Source organism: Papaver somniferum, chromosome 7, assembly GCF_003573695.1.
Source record: "Papaver somniferum cultivar HN1 chromosome 7, ASM357369v1, whole genome shotgun sequence".
Classification (NCBI taxonomy): Eukaryota; Viridiplantae; Streptophyta; class Magnoliopsida; order Ranunculales; family Papaveraceae; genus Papaver; species Papaver somniferum.
In genome coordinates, this window is record NC_039364.1 from 14,927,668 (window position 1) to 14,938,866 (window position 11,199).

Sequence of the window (11,199 nt, forward strand, 5' to 3'; positions counted from 1 at the left end):
TCATCAGCTTCGTGAGGGTACTGCAGTAACCATTATGCTCAACTTCTTATCTCCCAGAGCCAAAACTACATGTGGGGCATAGCAAATGTTGCTTAATTAGATTAGGGGCCATTTGTTCAAGTATCATCATAACCATCATCAACTTACTACTAACACGTGATTTTCTAAAATGGCCTAGAACATGTACGTGTCTTTTCTAGGCAAATTCCAACTACTGAAAGCCTGAAACAACTACAACGCAACTCATTTATGACTTAGGGCGGTTGAATTTTTATTAGGCTTGTGAGTAACCTTATATGTGGGAGAAGGTTGTTGTTGGAGGAAAGCTTGTGGTTGTGGGTGACATGAGGAGGAGGAGAGAAGCAGACAAATAGCATCATATCGCGGGAAGAAAGGGTAGAAGAAGACAATATTGAGTTCTCATGCTTCATCATCTCCTCCTCTCTCTAACTGAAAGGACGTCCTCCACCACCCACTTGCATGCCATTATTTTATTTTGTCACTTCACTTGAAAAGCTTCATTAACAAATTTAATCCCAATTAACATTAACAAAAAAAGATCTCACAGTTAGGTGAAAAAGTATTTTACCCCTTAAATGGTTTAAAAAAGTTTGCCACGAATATTAGTTGTCAACATGGGATACAATAAAAAAGATCAGTTGTGACACTTGCAGGTGGAGGACGGAGAAAAGAAGAAAATACTGGCATTAATCATACATGACAACCAACAGATGAACAAAAAATCAAAAACTGCCATACTAAATAACTGAATTTACGGTTAAAACGATTCGGCACCAATTTCTTTATGCACATATTTCAGATTATGTTTTATTTTTTGATCGGTCTTTCGGATTATGTTTGTAGGTACTCCTGTAATCGCCTTTATACGTTTAAAAACTGCCATACTAAATAATTGAATTTACGTTAAAACTGTCATAATGTTTATTATGAAACCACAAACTTACTAGCTGTATTATTTTTTATCAATGCTGTTATAAAGGGTTAGTAAATTTCGCAAGGTTACTGGTAGCAATCAAAAACCATCCTTTATACGAAGATATGAAGATCTGGAACCTCCGTGCAATTTGATAACTCTGGTAATCGCCTCGTGTTTTACTTCTGCATTTCAGATTTAAAACTATACTGTTTACCAAAAGCCAAAGCTAATGACCTTTGCTTAAATGAGTTAGAAATGCACGTGCTATGCATAACAACCCTCTCTATAAGACTGACTAACTTTCTCTGACTAAAAAGATTATGAACTAATACGAGATTAGCATATCTAAGTTAATACTAGAATATATGTACTAATTAGAAAGATCAACAAGTTTAAGTTGAATACATACATGGCAAAGTACAACCAGCATACTGTTCAAGAGAGCAGCTAGAAATCTTGCGTGCAAATGTAATACCTCTCTCTCTATACCAGCTAGACTCTCTCTATCTCTCTCTCTCCCTCCTTGTTTCCAGCTTCTGGCAACCCCAATTCTGTCATTGTACTCCCATTTTAAAATTGTCTTTAGAATATACTACTACTAGTTTTCATGACCTTACAATATTACTATATGTGTACACCCTAAATTCATCTATCAGCTAGAGACAAAGAGAAGTGATTCAAGTGAAGCTAGAATTAGGGACATGACAGTGTTCTTCTTATACTACCAATGTTATATCAACTATAATAAACTAAATGATTTCATCAAAATCAAAGTATTTCATCAAGAACAGAATAGTGGAGTGCTCAGTTTGAGTTCAGTCAGTTTCTGATATGATCTTATTTTCATCAATTAAGGAGAGCCCATTGAATTGGAATCACATTCAAATAGAAACACCTAAAAACTACCCAATGGGATCCTATCTTTCAAAGAACTAAAAACTACTGCCTTATTTTTTTTACACCTCTATCAATGTGACTCAAAAAGCCTGCTCTTTACATCTCAAGAACTGAGATCCTGAAAAACTGTTACAATTAATATTTTATTACTGACTGAATCACACTCAATTTTTTCCTCATATTTTATGACATGTATTTGAGTACTAGCTAAAAGTTTCATAATAAGATCACTACCCTATATATTGTTCATCCTAGTAGCCATACCTAGAATATAAACCAAATCTTCAAGTACATATACTTCCACGACACAAGAATATTGCCTTTCTCTCCATTATTTTGCATCTTACTTTTGCTAGCTGCCTCTCTAGCTCTTATCTCTATAAGGTAAGAAACCTGCCTTCCACTGCTGTATCAGGGGTGTTACAAGAAGTTAACTTTTGATTTAGCGTGCTTTGATCTGTTTTATATGAGTCCTACTTGTTTTTTTAGGTTCTTTTTTTTGTTTGTTCATTTCGATTGAGTGTTTTAGGAGATTTGGAAGTTACCTTGGGTCACATTCTTTCTTTGGTCATCTTTGTACTATTGTACAGTTCAACATGATATCTTTGTTTTATGAAATTGTTGTTCAAGATTGAATATACTTTGTAGTTGTAGCTAGCTAGATGCGAATTGGTTGCTTAACTGACGTTATCGATGACTTTCTTTTGCTTGTGATGACAGTTATTATGAAACAACATCAAAAGGAGATATGAAATTATAAAGACTAAGGAGATATTCCAGCTTTGATTCTGTTACGTGAGGTCATGTTATGTTATTTGAAGCTTTAGATAGTACGATTCGGTTTTAGCTCATTCGTCAGTTTCTCAGGCGTAGTCGTCGTTTATACCTCTCCTGAATCCAAAGTTCAACAAGGTAAGACTGCTTAATTGGATACTAATCCACATTTTACAGGAAATTCTGATCTTTTATTGTTAATTTTTGTTTAGTTTTCTTTTCGATGTTTTTTGATTGGCCTAGTACTAGTATTAATTGTTCTCTCTACTGGTTTTTCAGGTAAAGTTATATATAGATTGAAATGGATAGTTTGGGTTGGGATATACATATGTTTGGAAGAATGTCACCGAATGTTCATCCAAGCTTATGGAGTAACAACGATATTCACCGTCACGAAGTCGGAGAAACCTTTGCAGCTTCTGAATATTATACTAATACAGGTGGGAAGATGGCTGATCTTGCTGAAGATTTTTTGGCTTTAAGTCCAATATTCCAAGGAGTTAAGACATGCAATACTAATCGTTCGAATTGGAATAATATAAACGTCGTTTCTCATTCGAATCAAATCCAGAAGGAAGATGCCAAAAGATTAGAACCAGCTGACACGGGTCTTGCAGAATCAGGGGAAAGTTTGGTCAGTCAATTATTTACGAGTACTTCTTCTCGAATGATCAACAAACCTAATGTCATGAACCCATTGACTTCTCTTATGGAAGATTATGGTTCATTATCAGCACATGACCACCGACTACAAGTTGGCAATGGCGGCGGTTGCGGTTCAGCAAAACATGGAGCTGGATTCTCGACGGTTGAATCAGTTGAGTCTCTGGATTGTTTACTGTCAACAACAACAAATAGCAACACCAGTGCCTCAGTGGAAGATGATGGTATTTCATTAATCTTTCCCGCTGATTGCAATAATAATTTATGGAATCATGTGTCATCAGGAGAGTCAGAAAGCAGTAATGGGTCTAAAGAATACAATAACCGTGATCAAGCAGTTTCTCAAGCTTCTTCAATTCCATGTACTGCGACTACTAATAATAATGCCGTCAAGCCATCCTTGGACACTAGGCCTAATTCTTCTAAGTGTTCAACAAAGGAGCAACAACAACAACAACCACAACAACAAGTGAGTATGAATAACAACTCTCATTCTTTTGAGCTTGTTCATTCTGATTCAGCTACTACTCAAGGTGGTTTTAGGCTCATTACTGACAACCAACCAAAGACAAAGAAGCCGAGATCTGAAAAGACTTCGAACATCAACTTTCAAAACCAGCCCGAGGATGCTTCTTTAACTTCATTCGATGAACCAGATATGGAAGCTATTGCATATATGAAGGAAATGATTTATAGAGCTGCAGCATTCAGGCCAGTAAATTTGGGTTTAGAATTGGTGGACAAACCTAAAAGAAAGAATGTCAAGATATCAAGTGATCCACAAACCGTAGCTGCCAGACAAAGGAGAGAAAGAATAAGTGAAAGAATCAGGGTTTTGCAAAAACTAGTCCCTGGTGGTAGTAAGATGGATACTGCATCCATGCTAGATGAAGCTGCTAATTATCTCAAGTTCTTGAGAGATCAAGTTAAAGCTTTGGAAACCTTAGGAGGAGGAAATAACAATTCTTCACCACTACAAGATAACCAGAATTTTCCCATGCAAAACTTTTTTCCATTTGCAAAACACTAAGAAAAAAACATCCAATACCCCAAAAAGAATGATCATTTTCACTGACAACAAAAGAAACCCACTAATGCAATTATCATTAGCATCCAAGATCCAAAAATGTTTTGATATTTATCATCATTACATCTTTTTACTGATTTGGGGTTTATAAAGCTTACTCATTTTCATATTACTTAATCATCATCACTTCATGGGAACACCCACTACCCCAAAGATTTAACAAGTACAAATTTAGGGATATAAAGTGGTGCTACCACATGGTTCACCGTATCAGATATCAGTTTAGTATTAGTATCCGATACGCCTGTTTCATGATAATTGATACTGATCAATGTTGTATTACCACTTTAGTTTTTTTTTTTTTTTTTTTCATTTTCTTTTTGTACTTAAAAGTGAGTTTTAATGCTTAACTTTGAGATCATAAAATGTGTAGTATTTAAATATGATTAATGATGAAAACTTTGTGCAAATGTTGAAGACATTCTCTTAGGGGTGGTGAATTAGATTCAGACAGTAAACTGATCAAAAACTGTCTTTCTGTTCTTTGTCTGTTATTCTTTTTGAAAGACTATATAGGCGTGCCCTTGGAATTCAATCCCAATTTCAGTGGCCATCACGTGTGCTTCGTTCTTTAATATATTTTCTTCATTGCTGTTTAACTTTGGGCAATTCTTAATCAGAAAAAAGAATGAGTAGATTTTTAGTACGGTGTAAAGATTGCTGGATGTGGAAGTTGTACAAGTAGGACTTGATTGACTACTGACTTTGTTCACTGTTATTCTCGTATGGTAAAACATGCAAATGGGTTCAAATATTTCAAACAATCAATGGTTCAAATATCAATCAGGAACTAGCTAAAGGTTTGTTTAAAAGGGTTAGTCAAATAGGAAGGTTGTACAAACTTGCATTGGAACTTGAAGAAAAACTTAGGCAACAAAGAAAAGCAACTAAATTGAGTCTAAGGTCAGTAAAAATTTCATTTCTTTAACTTGTTTAGCCCTTTGTTGACTTGGAAGGCTATAAAGCTGGCTGCCACTGTAAAGTCCCGTGGAACGGATTAGTTGGTTAAGTCTGGCCTCTGGACTCTGAACAAGAACAGCTATTTATTAAATGAAAGGTTCCAATTTGACATTAGAATTTCTGTCTTTTTAAATCTCAGCTAGATGTTTTTTTCCTTCTGATATTTGGTTGTGATGACGAAAGATGGATTACTGATAATGATGATGATGATGCCAATATTGGTTGTTCATGAATCTGATTGGCTTGAATTTTCAGTTTGGTTTTTCTTATGTTATACGTTTTCCATTTATTCTTTTGTCTTTACAGTTTTGAAAGCTGTTGGTTTCATTGAATATTTGCTATTATTAGCAATTCTGTTTACTTTATCCCTATCTAGGCTTTAGTGAAGCTGTGTCAATTGTTTGTCTTTTGAAAAGTTTCAAGGACAACCTTGTCAAGTAAATAGGCTTGCAATAATTTTAAGTTTGTATGAAGATGTGCAGCAGTGCAGGCAAATTATGTTTAAGTAATGTTGCAGCTCAAATGAGAAAAAAATAGTTGGAAATTAAGTGTACGGACTTCCACGTATCAACAAGTTGATGGCTTTAGTCTCCGACTTTGATCTGGGCGAAGCCAAATAAAAGCACATTCACGCCTATCCATGCCCCCACTCCTCGCTTTCCAACTAGCTCTCTTAAAGGTTTTTTCTTTGATAGGAAAAGAATTTTATTACATAAAGAAATTATTACATTGAGCAATTTAGGAAATCTGGGACATTACCTCACCATTTCCCTGAGATTCTAGATCTCTTGCTAGAGTTAGCTGCTTGATATGATTTCGTTTTTAAAATTCAAATTGTGCAAATTGAAAGTTAGAAATAAGAGTTTTACAGTCATTTATGACTGTTTTATTATACCAGTATAACTGGTTACTATTTAAGTTCAAAGATTCAATTACTACTTTATCATCACTAATAAATCAAGCTTTCTCCAATCTTTTTTCCTCTGTCCACTGAATTGCTTCTAATAGAGAAAGCTTTCTGCCTCTTCAGCATTCCTTACTACCCCATATTTGAGTTTGCATCCAATAAAATTGCTTGTAATAATAGTCAAAACCAAACCAATTCCAGAGTTTATTAGTATCTTTGTCAAAAGCGGGATCACCTTAAACTATAACACAATCTGGTAAAGAACTAGTTACAATAGATAAAAAAAATTCTTTCACAGAACCAGGAATATTGGTTGTATGGGTAACATCATTATTTAAGTATTTCTCTGTATCGTTGACTAATTTGAGGGACAATCTAGCAGTAGAATGATGATTCATAGATTTCCCTTGAAAGATATGAGAACATCTTTCTTTCCAAATGTTCCAGGCAATTGAAAAACAGCACCAGCCCTATCTCTCAAAGTGTTATCACCAGACCACTTAATAACTCAATCATGGATGCTAATAAGAGAATTATTATCATGCTCAATTAAATCAGCATAAGGAGTTAGAGACCAGAAAGACTTAGCAAACAGACAGTGGAAGATAATGTGTTCAGGGGATTCTATCTGCCCAAATTTACACATGGTGCAATGAGAATCATGGTTATTATTATACCTAACAAGCACAGATTTAGCTGGAAGTATGTTTCGATGACACTTCCAGATAAAAAAATGAACTTTTAGCAGAATAGGAAGTTTCCATAAAGACTTATAGAAAGGGTTACTACTCTGATTACTACTCATGTAATTTATCTCACCAGAAATGACTTTATATGCAGACTTCACAGAAAACTGACCATTTTTAGAATGTGGCCAGATAAGTCTATCATCCCTGAAAGGGATATTCTAGATTCTACGATAGTCTTAGCATTCTGAGGGGTAAAGAAAGCACTAAGAGCATCTCCATCAGTGGGTGCTACAAATTCTGTGTGGAGTTTTTTTTAGATCCTTATTTGTCGGGTTATATATATGTATCAAAAATAATAACGTTTTTCACATGAATCGTCTCCAACAGTGTGGGGTGTTAGTTTTGGGATTTGTTTTTTTGGATAAAGATAAAAATGATTCCTTTTTTCTATTGGTTTAGAAAATTTTATTTAAAAATATTAATTAAAAAAATAGTCAAAAAGATGACATAGAGGTCATTCCCAAGGTCTAAATAAGACTTTTCCTAAGACCTTCATATTCATTTTGACATCCTTCCTACTTTATAGGACTTACCGTTGGAGATGGATTTAATCTAAACGAGGGTCTAAAATCCTATGTGTCAAAAAAAAAAAAAAACTTTCACCCACTCTTAGAGATGCTCTAACTAGTTCAGGAGGTCAACTTTTAGTATCCGCATCCATAAAGGCAGAGACCGTGAGATTAGGATTAGGGCTAGCTATATAGGTTAGGAAACCACCTATTAACAAAAGCAGAAATATTCTTCCCATTCCTAACTTCCCAAACAGAATTTTGGGCAATAAAATCAAGACCACGTCTTATACTCTTCCAAGCCCAAGAACAATCAGAATGTTGGGCAATAAAGTCAAGACCAAGTCTTATACTCCTCCAAGCCCAACAACAATCATCCTTCTTAGAGTAATGGAGAGGATGACAATTTTAAAAGTACTTCCATCCTAGGATGATCACCCACAAAGCATTATCCATCCAATTTTGTACGCAAATCTCCCTGAAGAAAAGCTTTATTATCCATATTTTACCCCCTTTGCCACCAACTGCTACTGACATTTTTTATTTTTTAAGTCCAAGTGCCATTGACAATGGTACCTAACCGTAGTGATTTTCTAAGGCGCGACAGGGGAAATTTTCGAAATAAATCAGCAAATAACTCATGAGCCCAAAACAAACAAACTGGGCCTTGAATATTGCAAACTATATCAACAACAACGCACCGGTACCCTCATGCTAGGATCAAATGCATGGTGAAAAGCAAAACGAAGAATAGATAAACATGATGTTTTATTTCGTCGTCAAATTATCTTAGCAAATTACAATCATACAATTACACAACAAAGACAAAGCAACGGCTATGAATTAATTCTGGGTCTTCTCATGTGACCAGTGCTCAAAAGAGCTCTTACGAAGGGTATTACAAGCATAGTCCGAGGCTTTAGCCAAATTCTCCAGTTTAACACCTGCATTGCACATATTTGCTAAACTCCGCATATGTTTCAATCCATATCGAGAAAATGGTCCACAACTTTTCTCATATGTTTTGACCTAAACATGATAAATAGATAGAAATCTTGATTAGGCATGCAACAGTTCCCAAAAGGCGTGACACTCAATTTAAGATGAGTTTAATAAAGATTTCTTACCATTGTCTTGTAACAACTCCAGTCATCAACAACAGGTTGTCCAGCAGGCCTTACAGCTTTCAGCACCTCCAAAGCCATCTCGGTCGTTCCAAATAGAAACTTCCCAATGAGAACCATAGCGCCGTCTACATAATTCCTATCTTGCACAACATTTTGGTATCTCTGCCAAGCTTTAGCTTTCTTTTCAGATCCCTCGGGAGCATTTTGATACTAGTGCAAAAATTGAAACAGAAACAATTTACAAATGCGAAACACAAAGAAAACTAAAAGTAATGGTAATTCGAACAAAAAAATCAGGCAAGCATACCTGTAGCTTGAAATGAATGAGATCGGTATCACGTTGAGTACTAGTGTGGGATGGCATTTGAACCGGTTTCCAGTTGGTTTGTATTGAAAACTTGTACTCATCATTTTCTGGATTCGTACCAATATAAGTATACATATTTTGGTTTCTAAGTTGTTTAATATCTCCATATTGAATTACATGTGATCCATTATCTGAAATTTCGTACAAAGTTCTTCTTCTCACCTGCCCAAATTACCCAAAAAACATCTCATTAAATAGTTACATATCCAAATCTTTATTAGCAAATTGAAGACTTTTATTATTAGTTTTCATAATTTACCACTTCAAATTGCTTCCCCAAAGATTCAGTCTTCATGTTATGTTTTTCACTGCCCCATAGCCATGAGAAATGGAAATATCAAATGACATCATTGAATTTTGGTTCAAATTTCATAATCGAAGCCATGAAACACATACCTTTCTTCTAACCAAGCAATACTATACAAATCACCCAGACAAGTAGTATATTCAGAAGGAGCAACCGGAACATCATCAGGACAATAGTATCCCCAACTGCTTTCGTGAGCATTCGATGCTGTCGTTACATATATATTCATTCCAGGTTTTAGTAAGCCCTCAAACATACTTCCTGCTTCACAGGCTTCAAGATAAATTACCATACTTTTGTATGTTCCGGTTTTATGTTTTTTTATCAATGCATCATTAAAGTCGTTCGCATACAAGGGCTCTGAAAATACGCCTGGCATAGAGAGTACACCTGCACCACCATGATCAGCATAGTAAACAAAGATAGTGTCATTAGGACCACTGGAAACAACTTTTCCACTCCCTTTTCCTGTAAGAGCAGACTTATTTCCATGAAGAACGCTTAAAAAGTTATTGACATTTACGTCCCTTCCGATATAATCCTGAAATTGGAACCAATAGACAAATTATAGCTTGAAATCAAAATTCTATATGTAATTTGCATTGCTGGTGAATATATATATAAGTACCTTTGGAACTCCGTGGTAAACATCCTCACCGCGAGGATTGTTAATGATAACACCTGGTTTAGGGTTTTTCTTATTGAACGCAATATCATCGTACATGAAAACTACTATGTTTTCATCTTTTAATCCTCCTCTTTTTAAGACTTGATATGCATGGCATACGTCAGCCTAGAGATAATATAAAGAGATAAAACCAGGGGAATCGGTATGAAATTATTCTTTAATTACATAAACAAACCAAACCAGAACAAAAACCATGAATTTTGACATTTACATACCTGATGCCTATAATTCGAATAACCATTCGAACCAGCAAGAAGAATAGCCCATCTTGTTCCTTGAGGTGATTTATCATCATCTTTACTTATGAATTCCTTTAGTTTAGAAAAATCCACATTTCTGCTCTCAACACATATATGATTTGGAATAAGTATTGCAAAATGTAATAGGAAAACGCTAAAGGAGTAAACAGTCATTTTCATTATGTTACAGCAGAAGATATTGTTTTTTTTGGAACAATGACAAGTAATTGCAGTAATTTATAGTGCTAGCAAGGAATTGTAGGTGCAGATTAAAAATGCACAAAATAAATCGTGTTATGACATTTATGAGTAATTTCCCAAAACAAATTATAATATATTTCCCAAAACAGATTATAATATAGTGGATTTCCTACACTAACAATAAAATGAATTATTATTAATGAGATTTTTATTTTAATTACCTAGCATCTTCACTATTAATTACTCAATCTGTCCAAAAAAAAAATATGTCTTGGTGAGATTTCACCAATTTAAGAGGGGACTTCAATGCAGTGCCACTCACATTTAAGATTAAGAATGTGATGCACTGGGGAAGCGTTGAATAGGATTAATACTAAAACCACATGTTTCCGAGATACCACTCTCAAGAAAAAAACACAATTTTTTCAATTCATCCAAGACTATTTAACATTAAAACAAAGAGCTCTTTATATAGATAACTCTTCTCATATTTCCTAAACTATCAAAATACTGATTACCTAAAATAAGAGATATTTCTAAACTAATAAATCCCTATATAAATAATTATATTACTAAAATATTTTTCATAAATGAAAATAACTTAATTAATTATAATATTATTTTCTAAATAAATAATAAATAAGAGAATAATACCAATAAACAAATATATTTCCTTTCCCTAAATACTTCACCATTCTCCCCTTCTCATGAAAAATTCGCCATCAAATTTTGCTGGTATAATTGCTCGCATTTATAATCCGTTGAGGAAACTTCATATAATCCTTCG

The 11,199-nt window shown here is 34.5% G+C and overlaps 2 protein-coding genes across 2 annotated transcripts; one reads left to right on the forward strand and one right to left on the reverse strand.

Moving 5' to 3' along the window:
• The first annotated feature begins 2,909 nt into the window (after positions 1 to 2,909).
• On the forward strand, positions 2,910 to 4,301 carry LOC113294181 (transcription factor bHLH87-like). Its single transcript, XM_026542595.1, has one exon. The coding sequence runs from the start codon at positions 2,910 to 2,912 to the stop codon at positions 4,299 to 4,301; it is 1,392 nt and encodes a 463-aa protein (XP_026398380.1).
• Positions 4,302 to 8,264: 3,963 nt separating this feature from the next.
• Positions 8,265 to 10,390, reverse strand: LOC113300532 (vacuolar-processing enzyme-like). The gene is made up of 7 exons (XM_026549740.1): positions 10,188 to 10,390; positions 9,913 to 10,077; positions 9,374 to 9,825; positions 9,237 to 9,285; positions 8,918 to 9,139; positions 8,611 to 8,820; positions 8,265 to 8,512 (listed from the first exon to the last, which is right to left on the reverse strand). Exons 1-7 carry the CDS (start codon positions 10,383 to 10,385, stop codon positions 8,327 to 8,329), a joined length of 1,482 nt encoding a protein of 493 aa, XP_026405525.1. The 5' UTR covers positions 10,386 to 10,390; the 3' UTR covers positions 8,265 to 8,326.
• Positions 10,391 to 11,199: the final 809 nt, after the last annotated feature.

Bases quoted from the DNA above. Each gene is read 5' to 3' on its own strand.
- LOC113294181 (XM_026542595.1), top strand. From the start codon at position 2,910: ATGGATAGTTTGGGTTGGGATATACATATGTTTGGAAGAATGTCACCG.
- LOC113300532 (XM_026549740.1), bottom strand. From the start codon at position 10,385: ATGACTGTTTACTCCTTTAGCGTTTTCCTATTACATTTTGCAATACTT. The intron at 9,140-9,236 runs GTAAATTATGAA...TAATTTGGGCAG, and splicing joins TGGGGAAGCAATTTGAAGTG to GTGAGAAGAAGAACTTTGTA. The intron at 8,821-8,917 runs GTATGCTTGCCT...TTTTTGCACTAG, and splicing joins TCATTCATTTCAAGCTACAG to TATCAAAATGCTCCCGAGGG.